Below are 25,242 nucleotides of genomic sequence, written 5' to 3'. Positions count from 1 at the left end.
ACAAGCCTTGACACGGCCCTTGTCAGACAAATCTGTTTTCTGACTTTTCTACACGGGTCAAACAAGCCTTGACACGGCCCTTGTCAGACATCTGTTTTCTGACTTTTCTACACAGATCGGACAAGTTTTGACACAGGTCTTGTCAGACAAATCTGGCATAAAATCTAGAAATTGGGAAAGAAGTCTGAATGAAGGAAAGTCGGTCTTGGGTCTTTAAAAACGTGATTCCCTGCACCAGGGAGGGGATCTGGGCATGCTGGATCAACCTAAGGTTTGAGAGCGAGGGCTTGGCTTGGAGAACAAGTAGAGAGGCGAAAAATGAGAGTTTTGCGACGGATCTTCTTCGTTCCTCGAGTTTTGCCATGAGCTCTCTTATCATTATCTTTACTTGTTTTATTTGCTTTCTCTTCTTTTAGTTTCTAGGGTTAAGATATAATCGAATGTTTTGTTTTGCATGATAGTTATTTGATCCTTGTGTTAGAATTTGTGTTTGCTTGATTGTGTTTGATTTTAATTGCTTAGCAGAAATTGTTTGATTATTATTGGTTTGCCAATAGATGAATGGCCACGTCTGTAGCGCATTACAACCTTTATAATCTCTCAACCAAAGCTAAGTACATGAGGTAGGTTTAGTGATCCGAAAGGTGAACATTTTCTCTTATCGACAGATAAGAGGTTACCTTTAGTATACCAAACAAGCAACTAGGTAATTCGAACCGATATGAAAGTTGAGGTCTAGAATCCGACAAGGGTAAATATTGCAATTCCATACCAAGTCAATAAACCAATATACGACAGTTGAGGTTTAGAAACATTAGGTCTGGTCAGTTGAACCCTACACAAAGGAACAGCACAAAGAAACAGTAACTGGTGCATTAACTCGAAGTCAGTACGGGTCGGACAGGAAGATGTACGACCCGTATTACCTGATACGACCCGTGTCAGGGACTGAGAGGCAGAACTGAGATAAGTCTGAAACCCTGGAAACGCCTTTTTATTCTTATTAAACAAAACCCCAAAAATATTTTTTGTTTTGAATATTATTATTTATCTTTTTAAAACACCAAAATCACATTTGCAACTTCTAGAGTTTATTTAATTTAAATAAAGTCCAGTTAAGTTTCAACCGTCCCTGTGGATCGATACCTGATAATACTACGCGATTATGATTGTACACTTGCAATCTGAGTCGAAAGTGTAATCAAGATTAAAAGGTACAGCTTGCTGTACTGAAACTTTGTGCATACTTTTGTGTGAACAATTAACATTTTCTCTCATGGACATTTGCAATTAGAAAACAAGAAATACTATCCGAAAATCCTTATCAGCCAGATTGAACTTGCGATTTCCAAAATACAAGAAATCATTTTTTTTTTTTTTAAGGTTAGCCGACACGACGTCGGTAACACTAGTGATTAATTAATAAAGAAAATTTTATTTACAAAATTATAGTTCTAGACTCATCCTATATTACGGTATCACCCAATTACAACACTTATGATTAAATAGTGTGGCTATCAGCAAGGTATACAGGCTTGCATGATTTCCACTCCACCACCGAACACGCATACATCCGATGACAACTCTATCCACAAGAAACTATTTATATCGTTGTCATTACTGCCTAAATGTTATATGAATGTGATTTTCCTTGCTCTAGAAACAGAGAAAAAATTATTTGATCTACAATAAATGAATCAAATATAACATGAAAAAAAGTTCTTGAAGTATTATTGCCGGGCTGCCGACGCGATCATCTTTAATGTAGTGCAACGTCTTGAAAATGGAAAAGAAAATATGAAAAGGAAAGAAAGGAAGGAAGATCAGAAAAATCAAAGAAAATACTGAAGTCACAAGAATCAGGAGATCAAAGAAAAGTATTGAAGTGATTGAAACAATAGAGCTTGATATCATAAGAGGTGTGCTGGTTAACTGTAGTAACAATGGGTATGCGTCTTAACCGGATAATATTGTAATCAAATTTTTTTTTTTATTCTCTTTCCTTAGAAAGTTTAAACAATATATTTTTAGTACGGTGAGATCATATATATTAGTGTTCATAAATTTGCTTTATTCTATTTCTTATTCGGTGAGATTATGTAGTATTGGATCAAGGATCAAGAAAATCAAAGAAAAATTGAATGAGAACAAGAATAATAAGACATTAATAGTTTTTTCATTGTAGCACAGTTAATTTAAGTTTATTTAATTTTAATTCTAATCATATATTGTGTACAATACGTGTGAGGAGAATGTGTCCAAATAAATTAAGAATTTAAAACGTAAAAAAATTTGAAAAGATGTATTGAATCTAAAGAAGGCAAATTATTTAATTGGAAAACTGATATTCAATCCGAAATTTTACCTTTTAATCATAATTGTTGGTAGATCAAGACATCTACATGTTTAATATAAGAATGGAGAAATTGAGATATGATTGTTGGTGTTTTTTACAGCAGTGAAATATGTTACTTGATTTTGGCAAGTCTTCAATGGTTTTGGTCCGAAATTTTTAAAAATACTATACCCCAAAAAATAATAAACCAAATAATCATGTTTTCTGAAAAATTTGAATTTTGACACGGCCGCATCCCCTAAATGCGACCACCTTTCGCCAATCCGGTGGTCCAGAAACTTTTACTGTTTTTACTGTTCATCCATATTTTCAAAGTGGCTTAATAAATAGTAAAAAAAAATTCAAAAAATATAAAATTTGGTCTCCAAGCACATATTAATATGGAGAACAAGATTAACAGTTTGGATCGGTCATTTGGACTTTGAATCTGTGATTTATAGTCCAATGCACAAGAGTGCTCATGCATTGCAATGCACCATAGCCCATCTCTATAGATAGGAATATACTAGCATGCTACACGTAGCATAGATACCCTCCATGCAACGGCTCAATATTCGACTTTTCAAAATCCTAATGGTCGATCTGAACCGTTCATCGTGTTCTCCATATTAATATGTGTTTGGAGACCAAATTTACATTTTTTGGAACTTTTTTACTATTTTTTTAGATTTATTGAAAATCGTTGTTTTCAGCAAATCTGAACCATTAAAAAACAGCAATTTTCAATAAATCTAAAAAAATAGTAAAAAAATTCCAAAAAAATGTAAAATTTGGTCTCCAAATACATATTAATATGGAGAACAAGATGAACAGTTCGGATCGACCGTTAGGATTTTGAAAAGTCGAATATTGAGCCGTTGCATGGAGGGCCTCTATGCTACGCGTAGCACCGTAACAGGTTCCTATATATGAAACCAACATGATTACCTTTTTTTTACAAAAACTATAAGAACTGAAATGTCATTTCGGTCTGAAATTTTCTTTTTTTTTCGGGACCGAAATGGTAATTCGGTTCGAGGTATTTTCACAATTTTTCAACGTATTCTTTACTCGAAATCTGTGAAAACGACTAGGACCAAAATGACAATTCGGTCCAAAAAAAAAAATACGGGACCGAAATGGCTTCTCAGGTCTTATGATTTTTGTAAAAAACAAAGCAATCAAGTTAGTTTGATAAAATATATATTTTTATTTATGGTTTCTAAAAAAAATTTGTGATGAATGTGATAGCAATTATTGGAAAGAATAGAAAAAATCTATCAGAGATTCTGATACACGGCAAAAACATGAGTAGTGAGTGGAGTTTAGAAAATGAGATAGCAATAGAAGACAGGAGTGCTTACAGAATCTTAAGCATCGCCTCCAGTTCTGGTTTCCAACTTATTGTAACAGAAAACCGTTGGTTTATCCATTTCCAAAATAAAAATACACACATATCCACCACCTCATACTCGCATCCAGCACCTGAGGATTTGACGAATCACATCTCCTACAGTCCTACTCCTATGGATCTTGAATTGCTTAGATTAAATTGATCCAGATTTTAATCGGAAAATCCGGATTGAAATTCAAACCACACATTAGAGGATTCGATTTGAAATTCAAACAGTACATCACCTCAAAAATTGAGTTAAAACTCAATATTACATTACCTCAAAAATTGAGTTAAAACTCAAATATTACATTACCTGCATTTTGTGCCTCAGACTTAAGTTTCCTTATACCGGATATTTACAGAAAAAATAATATCAATATTTAGATCTATATTATCAGGTGTTAATATTGGACTTTTAGATATTTATAGTTATAATCGCAGTATATATAGGGTGCTCTTAAGCTCACCAAAACTTTGGTGAGCTTAACTCTAAAACTCATCAAATCGATTTCAAATGACGAATCTGAATCGTTGAAACCCACCTTCCTTACGTGTGATGCATCTACATGTGAAATTTTTAAACATTCGAATTAATCTAGTATAAGGTCAAGCGGTCAAAATTAGAAGGTTAATACATTAATTTTAGTCCATTCATATTTTGAATGTTTTTGACCGCTTGACTTTATACTAAATTAATTTGAATGTTTAAAAATTTTACATGTAGATGCATCACACATAAGGTAGGCGGGTTTCAACGGTTCGGATTCGTCATTTGAAATCGATTTGATGAGTTTTAGAGTTAAACTCACCAAAACTTTGGTAAGCTTAAGAGCACCCTATATATATATATAGTGGTTGAATAAAACCCGTTAAGGGTATACCCGCCCGTACCCGCCAGCTAGGGTACCCGTGCCCTAGCCCGGGTATGGGTCGGGTACTCGGGTACGCGGGTACGGGCAAAAACCGGACCGGACCCGTTATTTTAGACCAATACCCGAGTTTACCCTACCCGAGTTAACCCGTACCCGACTAAACCCGTACCCGACTACCCGAGTACCCATACCCGTATACCCGAGTACTGTTCATCACAGTTCAAAATTCAAAAAATTTAATTTTTCCCCCCAAAAAAATCAGAAAAAAACCAGAAAAATCAGGAAAAACCAGAAAAAACCAGAAAAAATCAGAAAAAACCAGAAAAAACCAGAAAAAAAAACAGCAAAAATAAAAAAAAATACCCGTACCCGCCATACCCGTACCCGTACCCGCCTTACCCGTCAAGGGTACACGGGTAAGGGTATAGGACGGGTAGGGTATGGGTTTTGAAAATTATACCCGCCATACCCGTACCCGAATACCCTTGTACCCGGGTATACCCGTACCCGAGACGGGTATACCCGGGGTACCCGTACCCGCCCGAGTTGCAAACCACTATATATATATGGCAAATGCTTTTATGGACCATATATACAAAAACTTGTATGTTTTAATAATTATATTAGCATTGTCCATTATTTAAACTTGTACATCTAGTTAAAGACTTGACTATTTGATGTTCTTATATACATACAACTCGATCAATAAGCTTATTGGTGCGGAATCTTTGTAACAACTATATATATTGAACACTAATTACACAAAAAGTTGCTAAAAAAAATGAGCAGAGAGAGGGACATGCTAATATCAAGCCGGAAGAGAAAAACAGACCAAAAGATTTCCACCAGAAAATTTAGATATTAGAAGTAGGGATCAAAAGATTTCCACCAGAAAATTTAGATATTAGAAGCAGGGATCAAAAGATTTCCACCAGAAAATTTGTTCTTAAGCAAGAACCATAACATTTGTGATGGGAATTTATTTAACCTTGGATTGGAAGATCTATTCCACAAGTTATATTACAGTTTATCCTTTAATTTGAATCATATCTAAGATATTTCCTAGTTTTAGCAATGCCTCGATTTTGTTGGAAGTAATAATTGATACCATCGCATTAAATTTATGAGAGAGACTGTGGGACAAAGGATTGTGATTGGGCCAATTGGGGGTCCATACTCTAAAATAATTGTTTATAGAATATACGCTTAGTTATTTATTAATGTGATAAAATAGTTGATTTCTTCTTAATTTTACGTATGTGTTATACTTGGAGGCCCCTCTTCAATAAAATATTTCGATTATATTTGTGCTTAGCAAGAGTGAGGAACTTTTGTTTTTTTTTACTTTAAAAGGAATTGTGTAGCTTGAGCATAAACTATTGTTTTTCTTTTAAGATAGGTAAGAAATAATTTGCCGACAATATATTTAAAAAAGTAATGATACATAATAAGAGAAAATAAGAGGAATTAAAAAAAATACAAAGTAAAAAAGAGTAAAAAATTTAAATTTTAAAATTTCAACTATATTTTCAGTAATTGTCTATCTATTTTTCAATGATAAAAAAAAAGACAATAATATAATATTTCAACGAGAAAGGAGAGATAGCACATTTGGTCAAAGATTGAGAATTTGCTTTTTCCTTATGATATTATATTGAATATTCCATATTAAATCAAACTAGCATGTATATTTATTCTTCTATATACAGTGCGCTCACTTTAACTTCTATATTTTATAATTTATAACCCCTCCAATTTTTTTCTAGTTCCACCCTTGAGTCTTTCATTATTGCTCCGTATCAGTATTATTGTCATATGACAAGTAATCTATTGTACCCCTTTATCACACATTATGCGTGACTCAGTTATAGATTATTGTAATTTTTGAATTAATTTAAGTTGAAAACTTATTTTGCTGTACACTAAAACTTTTATCTCAAGAAACGCTTTAGTCTTTCAGAGTTTATGGTGGAAACTAAATTCCTTTTTTATTGTCTTTTGTAGACAAATTTGATGGTTATCTTTGGATTTTTGAATCGTTCTAAATGTTTAAAATTGCTTTCTGAATTTTCAACTAACATAGATATTATATATCATATTTTCCATATTTTTGTCACTCAACATCACAAAATTTCTTTCTCCAGAGGACGGATCGAATTAGCAAACAGAAATGGGACCCAAGATGGTGGTGTCATTTCAAAATTTCAATGCATTGAAAAGGAAATAGCAGCATCGATCTTAGCTTTGCTTTAAGTGGACACTTTTGCCCTCGGCACCTTTGTCCTCAAACGTCTATTTTTACACTACCGGATAGTTAATACTTAATATAAATTCAGATCCTCCCCATATCTTAATAGAGAATCTTTTACAATTATCTGGACTGTTTTTTTTTTTTTAACTTGGCACGAATCTCAAAGCCCCATAATACTGTCCTCTGCATTAGCCCGAATCTCAAAACGGCTAGCAGTTAATCTCAAAGAAGGGAATCTTTTACAATAATGGAAAGGATACTTGTCTCCCATCAGGCTGAAAATTTATCAATAGTTTTATAGTTTGACAGTTTCGATAATTATCTAAAATAACTTATAATTTCAAAATCCGGTAAGTAAAATCCTTTTTTTAATACTTATAATTTTACATGTTCTATTTTATCCGCTCATTATGGGTTAAACAAAAGGGCAAAGTGGCCAAAATTCTCAACAAAATTAAAAATTGTGATAAGGCTTGTCAACACCATTTACCATTGGCCGATTGGGTGGGATATTGTAGGTCCCACCTCAAGCATTTCAGAATGCGTATCCTCTGCATTAACTCAAAAAAAAAAATTTGAATTAATGAATCTCAACTGTTTAATTTTAAACGGATAAAATCTGACTCTTGCCTATAATATGAGGACTCTTTAATATTTATACGGATATAGTCCATACGAATCTTAAAACAGATCGAATGATCAAGATTCATTAACTCAAAAGATTCCCTTTTGAGTTAATGCAGAGGATACGAATTCAGCATTTCAATTCATTTGATATCCCGGCACAGGCCAAAGAATCTACAGTATAAAATTTCTACGGCCATTGATTTTTTATGATATCTTTTATCCATGGAAATATCCGACTTACACTAATTATTACGGATGTTAATGAGCCCATTTATTTGTTTTTTTAGTTCTTTTATTGTATTTGATAAAATGGATATTGATTAAAAAAAAACATTATTTTAAATTAGAAGGATTCAAATGTCTTTATTTTTTATGCCTCCATTATGCCTCTAATTTTAAAAACTTAAATAACTCAAAGTTTAAAACTTAAACGTCAAAATAAAACCGTTAGATATAATCTATGTTATTTTCTCTATGTGCCCATAAAAAATTATCACATTTTGATTTTGCTTTTATGTGAAACAATAAGTTCAAAAATCAACGTCTAGAAATTATCTACATTAGTATACATTTTTACAAGCTCAAGATGACAACCAAAACAAAGTTGAAATGTCATAATTTTTTACACGTAAATAGATAAAATGATGTAGTTCATATCCAACGGTTTTATTTTGAATTTTAATATTTAAATTTTGAGTTATTAAAGTTTTTAAAAATGAAAATATGATAGAGGCATTTGAACCCTCCTTATCTTATATTATATGGATGCAAATATGAATACATTTAAGAGTTATTTATATCTGTTAATTATATAAGATAATTGATCAATATTAAATTATATATGATCATTTTTTATTTGTGTGTATAACTATATAGTTTCTATTTATTTTGATTAGATTGAGGAGGGTTTCAATGTCTCATATCTCTCATACCTCATATTTTATATCTTCGTTTTCAAAGTTTAAATTGTCGATCTGAACCATTCAACATGATATATATACTAAAATGATGAGGGTTCAAATGCCTCCATGTTTTTGTGCCTCCATCTCTCTCTATCATTTTCAAAGTTCAAACAGTCGATCCAAACCGTTCAACCTAACCTCCATACTAAAATATGTTTGGAGACTAAAATATTGTATTGAATATTCCCTTAAATCAAACTAGCATGTATATTTATTCTTCTATATACAGTGCGCTCACTTTAACTTTTATATTTTATAATTTATAACCCCTCTAATTTTTTCTAGTTCCACCCTTGAGTCCGTATCAGTATTATTGTCATATGACAAGTAATCTATTGTACCCCTTTATCACACATTATGCGTGACTCAGTTATAGATTATTGTAATTTTTGAATTAATTTAAGTTGAAAACTTATTTTGCTGTACACAAACTTTTATCTCAAGAAACGCTTTAGTCTTTCAGAGTTTATGGTGGAAACTAAATTCCTTTTTTATTGTCTTTTGTAGACAAATTTGATGGTTATCTTTGGATTTTTGAATCGTTCTAAATGTTTAAAATTGTTTTCTGAATTTTCAACTAACATAGATATTATATATCATATTTTCCATATTTTTGTCACGCAACATCACAAAATTTCCTTCTCATGGTTGGCAATTGGGATTCGATTTGGATTTTGATCGTTCTCAGAAATGAAAACAAATTGGAGATTCCAGAGGACGGATCGAATTAGCAAACAGAAATGGGACCCAAGATGGTGGTGTCATTTCAAAATTTCAATGCATTGAAAAGGAAATAGCAGCATCAATTTTGCTTTGCTTTCAGTAGACACTTTTGCCCTCGGCACCTTGTCCTCACAGAATTTTTTTTATAAACCATAATTAAAAAAAAAAATTATGAAATCAACATAATTACTTTTTTTTACAAAAATCATAAGAATTGAAATGCCATTTCGGTCCCGAAATTTATTTATTTTTGGGACCGAAATGGCAATTCGGTCCCAGGTATTTTTACAATTTTTCAATGTATTTTTTTCTCGAAATCTATGAAAACGGCTGGGACTGAAATGGCATTCGGTTTCACAAAAAAAAAAAAAAAAAAAAAGAGGGACTGAATGGCATCTCGGTTCTTATGATTTTTGGAAAAAAAAAAAAAAAAAGCAATCAAATTTGTTTGATAAAATTAATTATTTTATTTAAGGTTTATAAAAAAAAATCGTCTTCACACGTCCATTTTTATACTACCGGGATAGTTAATATGACACCATTTTTGCACGGAAGCAATTTCCATCTAATATCATGTCGGAGCCGACCGATCAGACTGGAAATTTATCAATAGTTTATAGTTTGACAGTTTCGATAATTATCTAAAATAACTTATAATTTCAAAATCCGGTAAGTAAAATCCTTTTTTAATACTTATAATTTTACATGTTCTATTTTTATCCGCTCATTATGGGTTTAACAAAAGGGCAAAGTGGCCAAATTTCTCAACAAAATTAAAAATTGTGATAAGGCTTGTCAACACCATTAACCATTGGCCGATTGGGTGGGATATTGTAGGACCCACCCCAAGCATTTCAGAATGCGTATCCTCTGCATTAACTCAAAAGAATTTTTTTGAATTAATAAATCCCAACTATTTGATTTTAAACGGATAAAATCTGACTCTTGCCTATAGTATGAGACTCTTTAATATTTTTACGGATATGGTCCACACAAATCTTAAAACAGATCGAATGATCAAGATTCCCTTTTGAGTTAATGCAGAGGATACGAATTCAGCATTTCAATTCATTTGATATCCCGGCACAGGCCAAAGAATCTGCAGTATAAAATTTCTACGGCCATTGATTTTTTATGATATCTTTTATCCATGGAAATATCCGACTTAGACTAATTATTACGGATGTTAATGAGCCCGTTTATTTGTTTTTTTAGTTTTTTTATTGTATTTGATAAAATGGATATTGATAAAAAAAAAATTAATTATTTTAAATGAGAAGGGTTCAAATGCCTTCATTTTTTGTGCCTCCGTTATATCTCCAATTTTGAAAACTTAAATAACTCAAAGTTTAAAACTTAAACATCAAAATAAAACCGTTAGATATGATCTATGTTATTTTCTCTATGTGCCCGTAAAAAATTATCACATTTTGATTTTGCTTTTATGTGAATCAATAAGTTAAAAAAAAAATCAACGTCTATAAATTATCTACATTAGTATACATTTTTACAAGCTCAAGATGACAACCAAAACAAAGTTGAAATGTCATAATTTTTTACACGTAAATAGATAAAATGATGTAGTTCATATCCAACGGTTTTATTTTGAATTTTAAGATTTAAATTTTGAGTTATTAAAGTTTTTAAAAATAAAGGCATGATGGGAGCATTTGAACCCTCCTTATCTTATATTATATGGATGCAAATATGAATACATTTAAGAGTTATTTATATCTGTTAATTATATAAGATAATTGATCAATATTAAATTATATATGATCATTTTTTATTTGTGTGTATAAATATATAATTTCTATTTATTTTGATTAGATTGAGGAGGGTTTCAATGCCTCATGTCTCTCATACCTCATATTTTATATTTTCGTTTTCAAAGTTTAAATTGTCGATCCGAACCATTCAACATGATATATATACTAAAATATAGTTACGGATGAAATTTTATAATTTTTGAAATTTTTTTACTATTTTTTAAGATGGATAGAAATTCATTGTTTTTTGAACGGTCCAAAAACAGTAATTTTGTACCTATCTTAAAAAATAGTAAAAAAATTTCAAAAATATAAAATTTCATCTCCATGCATATTTTAGTATAAATATTATGTTGAATGGTTCAGATCGACAATTTGAATTTTGAAAACGAAGATATAAAATGAGGTATGATGAAGTATGAAAAATATGAGGCATTGGAACCCTCCTCATATATATAACATTTTATATCATTTCTTTTATTTTCTATTTTATGATAAAAACTGATTTATCAAATTTATATTTTTTAACTAGTAATTTGGGGAAGTTTTATATTATTTTATTTAAATAATAATTATATTTTTTTAAGTAATGAAATAAAAATTATAATTTTTATATCTCATGATATCATCGTACAAGATGTGTTTTATATGTTTATGTATTTGTCATAGTTTTGAATTAAATTTCGTATAACGGACGATCCAGATTCAAACTCACTTCGTACATCTACTAACGACCTATCATAGATATTTTTTCGGTCAAATGCGCGCTTAAGGAACTTACATATATTCATAGATCTCTGTTATATAACAATGGCACGGGAGAATTAGTCTTTTTGGTATAGTAGCAAAAAAGCAACACCTCTGCATGGGAAATTATGGGTTCAAATCCGAACATAGAATTCTTTATGAAAAATTAAATAAAAACTGATAGACTAAATCTCAGAAAAAAAAGCAATGGCAAGGAATCTTAACCTCTCGTTAGTTATCTCATACAGTTATATAAAATCTCTAAAAAATCACATCACTTGGTACACCTTTAGGGCCTGTTCGGTCTCTAATTAGGAATAAGCATGGGCACAGGAATTGAACTAAAAAGTACTATTTTCGTAGAAAAAAAAAATTCAGTTGAATTGAATTTTTTTTTTCCACGGGAACAATAACGCAACCGAACAAGGCCTTAATGTGAATCTGACGGTTAAGTTTGTGTGTCATAATTGCACTGCCATTTGAGATGCTCTCCCTTTGAGGCATTGTACGGCTATTCGCAGGAGCGGATTCAGAATTTTGATCAGTAAGCACAAAATATTAACAAGAGTACATTTTTTTCTTGACGAATCAGAGTAGAGTAGTAGATAGGGATCTAAAAAATCGCGACACGACTAGATGCATCATGACAAGACACGATTCCGTCACGGCACATGTGATGGTTATGTGACGTGACTCACGTCATGTGTCATGACCATCTTTGGAAAATTTGGTACGACAGGGCACATCACACAATAGATTTGATTACGGCACGACACATGCGGTCACGTATAATTAGGACCATTAGATCTTACTCGAAGGGTGAATCTAGAATGAACTAACCTAAATTATGAAAAAAAAAGTTAAACGTGATAAAACATGACTGGTCATGTTTGGACACGTCGCGTGTGGTCACGGCGTGATTAACGTGTTATGACTATTTACATGACATGACTATTTTTCCAAATTTGATCACGATACAGCAGGACACGTAATCCAACTCCCAATACATATTTATTTCCTTAGTAGTTGACATATTTGTTCTCCTGACGAATCAACGATTCTTCAAAGTGGAGTAGTAAATTAAATTATGTTTTTCTTTCTTTCTTTCTTTTTTTCACACGAATCAATTTGGACTTTTTGTTCATACAATTTGTTTCTACTTGACCGTAGATTAAATTCAACAGTAGACATTATATAAATTCAGGTTAGTCACAAATATCAAATATACTACTGGATATATTCTACTGGCTATAATCCATTTGGGTCCCCCAATGGCTATTCATGGAGCTAATATGGTCTCACTACCACATAAACAAGTTCGATTGGGACTCGGAAATATTCAGAAATATTCTGTAGTTGTATGTTTTGTAATGTACGTAGTTATATGGTCTCATTAATTATTTCGCCTATATATTAAAAGTATAATATAAATAAAATTAATATTAACGGATTATATATAATAAAATACGAATAAGACTAGAATATAAATAAAATTAATATTAACGGATTATATATAATAAAATACGAATAAGACTAGTTATGAACATAAAAAATATCTTCGCCGAATTCCATCCGTACCGTATATCTATACCCCTCTGATCAATTATTAAGATTGATAAATGATAATAGTTCACAATTATTACATGTTGGAGCTATTACATCATGAGAAAAACACGCCACCAACTTTTATAAGTACCAGGGGACCGCATTAGTTCCCTTGTGAATTCACAGAGAAAAATCTCATCAAATTAAACTCGTACACAGTACACACCACCGTGGTTCCCAGAGTTAAAGCAAAGATCTTGAAATGAAGACCTTAACGACCTCCTACCTCTCCATCAACCCTTCAAACAACAAATTAATAACAAAGAGATCACCCCTCCTCCCCGTATCTGCTGTTTTAACCAAAGAAAAACCAGCTCCACCATCACAACCGCCACCATCAAATTCTAAATATCCCGCACAACCTACTCCGACGAAGGTAGCTGCCCCTGAGAGAACAAATGATGCTCGTTCAAGTTCAAGGACTCCAGTTGCCACTAGACCTAGATCTAAATCAGCAATGCTGCCAGCAGCACCGCTGTCACTTCCGATGGCATTTTGTAATGCCCTCGAAGACATGATCAACACTTTCATTGATCCGCCCGCGCTGCGTCCCTCTGTTGACCCCCGCAACGTTCTCTTTGATAACTTTGCTCCTGTTGATGAGCTCCCTCCAACGCGTTGCCCCGTCATTCGTGGCTCCATCCCCCCCTGCCTCGCTGGTGGCACCTACATCCGCAATGGACCTAACCCACAATACCTGCCCCGTGGGCCCCACCACTTGTTTGACGGTGATGGCATGCTTCACTCCCTGCTCCTCTCTGCTGACGGAGATGCCACACTCTGCTCCCGTTATGTCCAAACCTACAAGTACCTTACCGAGCGTGATGCTGGTACTCCGGTGATGCCCAACGTCTTCTCTGGATTCCATGGCTTCGCTGGAATGGCGCGTGGTGCTGTCACGGCAGCAAGAGTGCTTACCGGCCAGATGAACCCTACTCAAGGTGTTGGTTTGGCTAACACGAGCCTTGTGTTCTTTGCGGGCCGCCTTTATGCCTTGGGTGAGTCAGACTTGCCGTATGCCGTGCAAGTTGACCCTGCCACAGGAGAGATTTCTACCATCGGAAGGTGTGATTTCGGTGGTCGATTGGTGATGGGGATGACTGCTCACCCCAAGAAAGACCCTGTAACAGGAGAAACCTTTGCCTTCCGCTACGGGCCTGTACCTCCCTTCCTCACATACTTCCGCTTTGACCCAGCAGGCAATAAGTTAGCTGATGTCCCTATCTTTTCCATGCAACAACCATCCTTCATGCATGATTTTGCAATCACCGAAAATTATGCGTTGTTTGCTGACATCCAAGTAGTGATGAAACCCATGGACATGGTAATGGGCAATAGCGCACCTGTAGGCTCTGATCGAGGTAAGGTGCCACGACTAGGAGTGCTTCCACGCTACGCAACAAACGAGTCTGAGATTAGATGGTTTGATGTGCCAGGATTCAACATGATGCACTCAATCAATGCATGGGAGGAAGAGAATGCGGCCGGCGAAAAGTATCTTGTGATGGTGGCACCAAACATTCTGTCTATCGAGCACATGCTTGAGAACCTGGATCTTGTGCACAGCTGTGTGGAGATGGTCCGGATCAACCTCAATACAGGGGCAGTTTCAAGAAAACCTCTGTCTGCCGGCAACTTAGACTTCGGAGTGATCCATCCAGGCTACTTGGGCAGGCGAAACCAGTATGCCTACCTAGCGATGGGAAATCCCATGCCCAAAATTTCCGGGGTTGTAAAGCTTGACTTCTCACTGACTGGCACAGGGAACTGTGTCGTTGCAAGTCGTGACTTTGGCCCGGGATGCTTCGGAGGAGAGCCTTTCTTTGTACCAAATGATGGCAGTGAGGAGGAAGACGACGGGTACTTGGTGTCATATGTGCATAATGAGGGAACAGGTGAGTCGAGGTTCTTGGTAATGGATGCGCGTTCCCCAAATCTTGACATTGTTGCTGAGGTGCTTCTTCCACATCGTGTACCGTATGGTTTCCATGGTCTCTTCGTCTCCAAAGCTGAGCTTCTTGCTCAGCGACCTTCCTCATAAATTTAGTTATACGGTATATACATGTATCATACAAAAATGTATACATCAACACAAGAATCAGCTGTAGAACGTAGCAATAGAACACAACCATACATGAAGCAGACAAAGATTCCTATTAGCAGGACCAAATTGGTTGGTCGTATACATTGTAACATAGTTACTGATAATATTTTATCTAGCAGAAAAAATACATCCTCTGAGACAGAATCAAAAAATTATTGGGCTCACGCTATCAAGTTTTACACGAAGTGAATTTGCCTTGTTACGGTGCAAATTCTTCTGTTGTTTATCTCCTCTAGTAAAAGCCCTTGCACTTAATTACAGCAATTAGTCCTACGCCTGTAGCATCCCATCCTAGAAAATCAGGTCACTATAATTGAAGAATTTCTGACGTAGGCTACTAAAATGGAAAAGTGATACGTTGTGAACCGGAACTTCTTTCAAAAACATTGAAATGGAAAGATTACAAGCCACAGAAGTTAGAAAGCGGAATAAATTTTATTGCCACCAATCTTTCGACTGCAGTGTAGGAAAATAAACGTAATTGTGTACGTGTTTATCATCATGTAATATACTTGTACACAGCGCATCAAACTTTATGCTATGAATTTCATTTCTACACGAAATGTACTTTTAACTTGACGCATGTTTCAAACCGCAAGCTTAGTGCAGTGCTCGTCTCTATTTCAAGAGGACACCAGTTAAATTCTCGAGAATAACATCTGAGATGTACCGGGCCCTTTAATCCAAAAAAAAAAAAACGCATGTTTCAGATGCAAGAACGCAACAAAAGTGTTCGTTTTTCATTTTGAACGAACTTCTATGTTGGTTGTCACTTGTGACAGCTGCAAACAATTTGGCAGATAATACAACCTATCACAAAAGTTTTAATCAACATGTGCAAGATTACTAAGGTTAGGCTAACAAAGTAGCAATACTTCAAAACATACACGAAGAATCGCAATGTACCATAATAATTATTTTGATAAAAATGCTGCCTCAGAATATTGGAGCATAAAGTGAATAATTCCAGAGAAAATAAATCAACATGTAATGTGCAGGTTAATTGTTCCTCAATCTCACAAAAGAACTTGCAGGATAGCCAAAACATCAACAAGTTTACAAATAAATTACAGAGTTTGAAACAGATTTTTACGGACAGCGGAAAAAAAATATAGTTAGCTTTCCACGTGGATACAGGCAGCAAAATAAGAATGACAGATTAATATTAGATATACATATCTTACTGAAGCAATGAAGGGCAATTTAACGTATCAACCAACTCCAAAACTTCCAATAAAAGACAACAGAGTATTCATTTAGTTATGAAGAATCCACTCGGGAAAAATAATATAGTTCCTTTAGACAACAAATTACTTTGATAACAACACTATTTCTCATTTTTGAGAAAAATAAATCATTGGCCACAACATTTTGACATACAAACAATTGAAAGAATGGTAAGTTGTCTAATTTTTCAGACATTTACACAAAACTGGCAAAACCACTTACTCAAACTGGGGGAGGGAGACAGATGGATAAATCACATTCGAAACAATATATTGACTGGAGGTTTCTTAAATCTTTTCCTGCAACTCAGATCCACCAAGCTCAGGCTGCAATAGGATCCTGGATAGGGAAAAGAGTCCAAATTAGAAATGATTAAAAAAAAAAAAAAGACTACTCTAAGAGCAGTGATGTGGTGCCAATGTAACACACTGCAGTATGTATTGACAACCACAAGCAGTGGACCTTAAAAACCTAACAGTAGAATACTCGGAGCAAAATAACAAAGCTGGTAAATTATGGATCAAAGCCAAGCCAACGACTCCCACCTTTACCATAGTTTATATTGAAATAAAGAAAAGCCAACCCAATTGCACAACCTGAAAGACCTAAGCACCATACCAGATCTGACCAGATTCACCAAACCCAACCCAATGAAGAACTAAAATGTTGCCAGCTTATATGTTAAATACATGAAATTGAATAGACTTTCAAACAAGTAACAATAGCAAAGTGATAGCATTGTCACTTACTTTGGCAGTCAGATTAGAAACAGCAACCTGAAACTTCTCTCTGGTCTTTGTGCCAGCAAATTGACCAGCTCTTGCTACCCTACTAAAAGCTCCATTTAACCAGCTTGTACTGGCGGTTACATATCTAAACAAGGTAAAGTTAATTTAGTATGTGTACTATGCATAGTTATTGGTACAAGAAATTACATGACTTGTGATGTAGCAAGGGGGATGGGTTTTGAACTTTTAACAATTATGCCAGAGCAAATCCTTGAAAAATTGTATACATTATAGCAGGAAACAAACATACAGGCACTGAGGCTGATCAATTCACAGCAATTTTTTTGTTCAGAACCTGCCATTTTCTTCCCTAATTCATGCAAAAACCCACAAAATATAACAGATACAAATAAAAGTAGCACAGAAGTTGAACAGACAACATAAGAAATTACCATTAAAAAACCAACCTGTTGCTTTTCACAGCCGTGCCAGTGTCAGTAAGTTTTCTCTCAGCAACGGTTATAGCAGCCATGGTTTTATCAGAGACTTGTAGCTTCTGATCAACAGACTTCACCTTCTCATTGACCACAGAAATGCCGATGTTGATTTTCTGTGACAGGCCTATGCGCTGGTCAAAGGACGAGACCTTTTCTGATGCACTGGCCCTTAGCCGGTGTTTTTCATTAAACGCCTTAGCTCGGTTCACGGCATCTTGGCCCAGTGTCGATCCCTTTTGTATCATAGTATGTACCACATCTTGTGCTTTACTTACATAAACTCTACCTGGGCTTAGCCCATCTTTACCCTACACAAGGAATGGACCGGTAGTTTAGCAAAAGGTATGCGTTAGAGATTTCTGCTACTGAATTTACTTGAAGAACAAAGTTATATTCATCGAACATGTGGACGCAATGCAATATTTGCTATATTAGCAACAAAAGCCAAAATTTGTTGAAATATTTGTGAGTGATGCTTTGCTAACTACTAGGCAATTGTCAAGGAATGTTTCATTAAATTGTTGATAATTTTGCACTAATTTGTAAGGATGAACTTGTAGTTTGTTGTAAGGTCTGTAGTAGATATGTTAGGGAACTGTGTAAGGAAAGACGCTGGTACCAGAGAGTTGGTACCAGTCTTCCGAACAATTTGTGGTTTCAACTTTCAAGTAATGAAATCGGTGGGGTATACCTACTTTTATTAAAAAAAATATATCTAGTGGCCCTTTCTCTGAGCACATGCAAGATAAATAAAAAAATTGTTCAAAAAGTTTACATGTATTAGTTGTGAGGAGAAGTGATTGGCTTAATATAACCTTGATTCAATGTGTCGATGCTATTTATAAACAACCCAAAAGTGGAATGGCAAATTTCAGAAAGATGGGCACACGTCACAAATGATCCAGAAATATAATGTGAACATTGCAGCAAGAAAGAAAGGTCATATTCAGTAAAAATACACTGGAATTTAAACCCACCTCAGTTCTTTGGGTCAAATTTACAGCCGAATCAGAATTTGTCTCCTGCCTTAACTCACTTTCTTCATGAACCACAACTTGCTGTATAATTTAGAATAGATGGGCATGAATATATGAATGGCGAACTATAAGTTGCTGAACAAATAGTAAAGAGATAAGTACCTGAGAAGTTAAAGGGATGTAAATGTAATTCTCAGCCGGGCTGATATCCACAATTTGATCTACAATTGTGGCTCCCTGCATGGGGCAAAATAAAGCTATGAATTATGTTGTTGCATCAACATCTATTTACAGCTAATGGTGTTGTGTACATTCTAATACTTCCAATTGGATGTGAATCTCTAAGGCTCAGACACCTTAATATCAGAGCAGAAGTTCAACCAATGGTTGCTTTAGTTGTAGTATTCTTGTTTCAATTAGCACGCAAGGAACTTATTTTATGATTTTAATAACAAAAATATCGCAAAATTTTATCAACTAATGGAGAAGAAAGGAATTTCATGTACCGATAGACGAAGAGCAATCTCAAGTGCTACTGGATCCTTAAAAGTAACAAACGCAACTCTCCGCGTACCTGATTCGTCACTGTTAAAAGAAAAAAAAATATTCATATATTAATTTCTAGAATTACATGAAATAGAGAGAAAATCGTTTAAAAGTTACGAAAATATAGAAAAGTGATTGCCTATTGAGGTCTATATGCTCGATCTCACCGGAGAAGGAGAAGAACTCGCGAATCTCCCTCTCCCTGGCCAGATCTGATACGTTCTTCACCTGAACCGTTCTTGTCTACCAAATAGAAAACAAAGTCATTAGAAATCTCCAACAAAAACGAAACAGCAGGAAAAGAGATTCGAAGCTTTGTCTCCTAATTACCTCCATTAATTTGAGAAACAAATATGAAAAAATGAAAAAGGATTCTGTTCTTCTCCGTTTTGGTCAGATTTCAGTCGCCGTCACTTTCCAACTGCTGCTGCTGCTGCTGCGTGAAGTGTTTTATTTGCTGGATAACTACTAGAAGCTTAGTAGCTTGTGGGAATTATTAAAAAATACCGAAAATACCCTCGATGTCTGCTGTGCTGTTTGCACATATGTAGAGGTCCTATTGGAGTGACTGTAGTCTTTTAGAAGTTCTAAGGGCGATTGAAGGAAAATGTATTTTGAAAAAAAAAAAAAGAGGGAATTTTTTCAAAGATAGAAAGAATTCTGAGAGCTTGGACAAAAAAGATTCTTACCCCCTTCGAGGCGAGGACCCGACTTACCTGTCTGTAAGTCGTCGCCTGGTTTTCCAAAAATGCCCCTTGTGCATCTAATTATTTATTTTACTTTTTCAGAGTTGTAAAGAATTTATTTTTCTTATACCGGTTCTGTCTTATTAGATACTTTTTATTTATTTATTAGTATTATGTCCGTAAATTGAAATGAAACATAATAAAAAATTATATATAATGACATACTTTTATAAAAAATAAATTAAATAACAAATAATATATTTTTTTAAATAACATATTAAATGACATCTACATGAAAATAACGTTCATTGAATGATATATTAAATAACATATATGTTTTTTATCTTTTTAATATATTTTCTTAACAAAATCTCATACAAAATAACATATTCACTAACAAATAATATTTTTTTAAATAAGTTTATAAGTACAACCTAATGTAAAATAACATGAGGGTCTAAATGCGTCCATTTTTTGTGTCTCCATCATGTCTTCATTTTTAAAAAATTTAATAACTCAAAATTTAGATTATAAAGGTCAAAATAAAACCATTAGATGTGATCTATGTTATTTTCTCTATATGCTTATAAAATATTATCACATTTTAATTTTGTTTTTATGTTAATTAATAAGTTGAAAAATCAACATTTAAAAATTATCCACATTAGTACATTTTTTTACAATCTCTTGATAACAATCAAAACAAAGTTGAAATGTCGTGACATTTTGCATATGCATAGATAAAATTATGAAGATCATATCCACCGTTTTGTTTTGACTTTTAAGTTTCAAATTTTGAGTTATTAAAGTTTTTAAAAATGGAGATATAATGAAGGCACAAAAAATTGAGGCATTTGAACGCTCGCCAAATAACATATTGCATATAAATTTAAGTGTGGACTTAAGGTGTTTAACAAAAATTCAAAACTTAGACGGTCGAATATCAACAATTATAGAAAAATAGAAATAGCAAACTATAAAAAAACTTACATGTAACACGGGTTAATTAAATCCTTCAAAAATGAAATGGAAAAAATAAAAAACATACTAAAATAGAAATATTCAGCATAAAAATTTAAATTTACCGAACTTATAAATTAAACTTAAGTGAAGTCTTGAACTATCAACAAATTTTGGCATGAATTAGCAATAAATGTCGTGTGGTATAGATGCCGCTAGTAGTCTCTAAAATTAATTTCTGGGCGTAGATTGAGAATGGAAAAAAATAAAAAATAAAAGAATTACAAAATTAGTACTCTTAATTTTTTTTTATTAAATAGTGCGTTAATTGCTCACAGAATCTTAGAAAATATACAAAGAATCCTTATCGGGATATAATTGGTAACAAATTTTCTCTTGCGCTCGATATCACAAATTCAGGCTTAAAATATTTTTTTTTTAAATCCATAATAGTGGTTACCAGAAGTAATTCAGGCTTAAAATATCATCCTCCTAAAAAACAACTTGGAAGGTAATTAGGTAAAGTTGTGTTTCAGATCCTCTATTACTATTTACTATAGACTAGTATCGTGTTGGTGAAGCTCCAGTGCTCCCTGAGGGCCTGATCGGCAGCCTAGTATGGAATAGGAATGGGTAAAGGAATTGAAAATTTTGAACTAGATTTTACTGTTTATGTGGGAAAAAAAAATTCAGTCTGAGTGCACAAAAATTTGGGTGCATTTGAACCCTCCTCATATAAATAATATTTTTAAAATGACATATTAAATAACATATTCAATGGCGTATATTTTCATAATAAAAATTCATACAAAATGACATATTAAAATATAACAAACAACATTCCTTAAATGATATAAAAAATAGAAAGAAATTAATACATGACTAATCAATCATCAATCAATTCAAAATTCTTTAAATAACATTTAAAAAATAGAAGGAAATTATGATTATTCATAAAGATGATATAATTTGCATGTGGATAGTACGTATAGCTAGTACGTGTCTAAATAAATTTAGATGTCTACACGTAAAAAAAAACATAAAATGGATGCATAGAATCATAATATTTGATATGAGGGTTAATATTCAATATGGAATTTCATCTTTTAATCAAAGCCGTTGGCGGAGCAGGACATCGACATACTTAATATAAGAACGGAGATGTATAAAGCAGAAATAATTTATCATATACAGGAAACAAATATGAATCTCAATTTTCTATCAATTCGTTTTAAATCCTATTTTTTAAAGACATTATAATATTCTATGAGCTCGTCATTTATTATGCAAATAAAATAGTAGATGTCATTTATCATCTACCTCGTATTTCAAAAGCCGCATATTATAATTTTTTTGCATTTGTGTGCTCTGTTCTTAATTTATCTTGTTCGTTCTATCGATATTCATAAATTATTCAGTTCAATATCCATATATGTATTTTGATTCTAACTATTCATATATGTTCAGTATAATTCGAGAATGATTCAGAATTATCTAGATCAGAGATCCCAATCCCACAAGGGAGCAAAAATAAAAAATAAAAACAAAAAAATATTATAGGAAAAAATAAAAAAAAGTTAAGGAATAATTCATAAAATTTATGAATTATTTACAAATAATTTGATCAAAGTTCGGTCAACTGAATAATTCAACGTTCGGTTCGTCATCACCAAAAAAATGAATAATTCGCGAATAATTTGCGAATCTTGCATGTGACTATGATTTCAAATGCTTAATTTGACTATCAAATTGAGATCATTTGATAGCAATCTAAAACACAACGTCACAGCATTTTAATTTCCCATTGACTTAAAAAACACATAACTTTACTTTTTTTGTTTAAATTAAATAATATCAAGTATCATATATTTCAGTATATTTTTCTGAGAAAGAAAAAAATAACATATGATTTCTTAAATAACGAAAATTGAAGCCACAACAGTTTAGTTGATAACGATAACAACGATTAATAGAAACATTCGTTATGTAATTGGACGGAAAAATATTCGTTTCTGATTTGAGGGCCCCACATATAGCCGGTCCAGAGACGAATTCGTATCCTGTGAGATATCTCAAAATTTACGTGACTTTATTGAAAATCCCAACCGTTTAAAAACGCTCTGCACGAATCTCAAAGCACACATAATACTGACCCCTACATCACCCCCGAATAGACACCGGACACGTTGGTCACGCAAAAGTTGAGATATCTCAGAGGATACGCACTCGTCCAGAGAGCCAGGGAGATTTAAGTATTCTCGTTAGTCACGTTTCATTTCACAGTTTCGGACTTTCAGTCTTTCAGCAGACAAGTCAAATAGGGAATAAACTCTGCTGCTTTTATAAAAGAAAAGCAGGGTCCTGCTTTTCAGATCCCAACCATTTAAATTTGTTGAGATTTGTGCACAGAAAAGTTTTTTTTATAGAGATACGTGAATAGAAAATTTTGAATGGTTAGGATCGGAAAAGCAGGATCCTGCTTTTCTTATAGAAAAGCAGCAGAGTCGGATCCGTCAAATAGAATGAAAAACTGCATGTGGCCGAATCAAATTGCTACGCGTACAATGAAGTTTCCCAATAAAAAGTGAGAACAGCCATAACTGATAAGTGATAACTGGTTTATTCCTTCCCTTCCATTTTTTTTTTTTTTTTTTTTTATGTTTTTTGCATATTAAACCAGAACAGTTCATCATTTCCGGAGATCTACGCTTTTGATATTCTGCACTCAAACTGAAGTCAACGGTACTCTCTACTGGAGATGAAACAGTTAATTATTTTTCAAAATTACACTTTGATAATTTACGCTAACAATAAAGTCAATTATATTCTTATTAGGATATGGTTAGAATCTCAAATTTTCAACATCTATGAGAGGATTTTCCGAAATTTTTATTATTATCCAAAAAAAATAATCAAATTTCAAAAAGTACTCTAGTTTTTGACAAAATTTCAAACATAACCAATTCTTTGGATAATAATTTTTTAATTTTTTTATATTGTTCTAATTTTAACTTGCAGTGACAATTAAATTTGCTTTTATATTGTTTGAATTTTAATTTATGATATTTATTGTTAGTGGTTTAATTAATGTCTTATTTGCTGAAACAATTTGATTATTATCTGCAATTCAATCTTCAATTGTGTACATCTTAATTCTCATTTAACAATTAGCTTAAACTACCAATATATTCAAATATTCAAACAATTTACAAATAAAACTTCACATAATATATTCAAACAATTAAAACATCTCAAAAAAAAATCCAAATCCGCTAAATTATCCAGCGGAAAAGTGTTTTCTAAATCCGCTGGATAATCCAGCTGATTGAATATTTTTGGAATTTTATTGAAAATTGAAATACGTTTTTAAAATTTAATTATTTTTTTGAATATTAATAAAAAGTTCGGCTCAATTCCAGTACGGTAACATTAAAATTTTTAAAGGCCGCCTCAAGCCCACAACTTCTATTACTCTTTCAAAATCTGACTTTATTCTTACTGTATTCTTCATAATGTACGCATAAAATTTTATAAAGCTTTTGAATTGTTACATATAAGATCGAGAACAATGAAAGCATCAGTACATTTGAATTTATTTTAATATAACATATGCATTTCGTACGTGATGGGCAATGTGTGTTGAGTAGAACTAGGGTGTTACTAAGCTCACTCAAAGGTTCCGTGATTTTTTTTTTTTTTGAAAATCCGACAGAAGCTATCAGGGTATATACAACTGACAACTGCTACCGGTACCATACAAAAGGTTCCGTGAACTTAACTTCAAACTCTAGCGGGTTGGATTCAAATATAATAAATTTAAACTATTGAAACTGATTTAAATGTGTTTTTATATAAAATTATAAATTTCCAATTTAATTTAGTATAAATAAAGTCAAGCAGTAAAAGAAAAATTATAAGTTAATTTCAATGCATTTATTTTTCATAATTTTTTTACCACTCGACTTATATAAATTAATTCAAAAAATTTAAATTTTGTATGTAAGCACATCACTCGTCAATTAGACCGATTTTAACCGTTTAAATTTATTGTTTGAAGTCAATTTGAGCTTAAGAGTACCCTAACTTTACTCATGGGTACTGATTCATTTCTAAATAGGTGTGTAACTAAAAAAAATAGATTGGAAGTGTTAAACCGTAAAATGCAAAAAATGTTCAATACGCGACAGGTAGAAATTAAATCCAAGTCTTCACAGTCACAATTTGAAATTT

The 25,242-nt window shown here is 33.0% G+C and overlaps 2 protein-coding genes across 4 annotated transcripts; one reads left to right on the top strand and one right to left on the bottom strand.

Moving 5' to 3' along the window:
• Positions 1–13,365: 13,365 nt before the first annotated feature.
• LOC144550995 (9-cis-epoxycarotenoid dioxygenase NCED1, chloroplastic-like) lies at positions 13,366–15,477 on the top strand. Its single transcript, XM_078298765.1, has one exon. It carries the CDS (start codon positions 13,490–13,492, stop codon positions 15,326–15,328), a length of 1,839 nt encoding a protein of 612 aa, XP_078154891.1. The 5' UTR covers positions 13,366–13,489; the 3' UTR covers positions 15,329–15,477.
• A 1,116-nt stretch (positions 15,478–16,593) lies between these two features.
• Positions 16,594–19,824, bottom strand: LOC144550996 (RNA binding (RRM/RBD/RNP motifs) family protein). 3 transcript variants are annotated; one of them, XR_013510738.1, is made up of 9 exons: positions 19,697–19,824; positions 19,506–19,609; positions 19,327–19,405; positions 18,983–19,057; positions 18,821–18,901; positions 17,814–18,151; positions 17,657–17,716; positions 17,368–17,491; positions 16,594–16,957 (listed from the first exon to the last, which is right to left on the bottom strand). XR_013510738.1 is itself a non-coding variant. In XM_078298766.1 (8 exons), the coding sequence occupies exons 1-8, from the start codon at positions 19,700–19,702 to the stop codon at positions 16,940–16,942; spliced, it is 825 nt and encodes a 274-aa protein (XP_078154892.1). In that variant the 5' UTR covers positions 19,703–19,824; the 3' UTR covers positions 16,594–16,939. The 3 variants fall into 3 exon arrangements, 2 of the variants coding, with proteins under 2 accessions (XP_078154892.1, XP_078154893.1); XM_078298766.1 differs by lacking the exon at positions 17,657–17,716; XM_078298767.1 differs by lacking the exons at positions 16,594–16,957; positions 17,657–17,716 and having other exon boundaries at positions 17,799–18,151.
• Between the last annotated feature and the right edge of the window lie 5,418 nt (positions 19,825–25,242).

This window comes from Carex rostrata, chromosome 3 (assembly GCF_964058835.1).
Source record: "Carex rostrata chromosome 3, lpCarRost1.2, whole genome shotgun sequence".
Lineage (NCBI taxonomy): Eukaryota > Viridiplantae > Streptophyta > Magnoliopsida > Poales > Cyperaceae > Carex > Carex rostrata.
This window is presented reverse-complemented; position numbering and strand designations above follow the sequence as displayed.

Excerpts from the sequence above, each read along its gene's own strand:
- LOC144550995 (XM_078298765.1), top strand. The coding sequence starts at position 13,490 with ATGAAGACCTTAACGACCTCCTACCTCTCCATCAACCCTTCAAACAAC.
- LOC144550996 (XM_078298766.1), bottom strand. Across the intron at positions 19,406-19,505 it reads GAGCATATAGACCTCAATAG|TGACGAATCAGGTACGCGGA; the intron begins GCAATCACTTTT and ends TTCTTTTAACAG. Across the intron at positions 19,058-19,326 it reads AGATTGCTCTTCGTCTATCG|GGAGCCACAATTGTAGATCA; the intron begins GTACATGAAATT and ends TGCCCCATGCAG.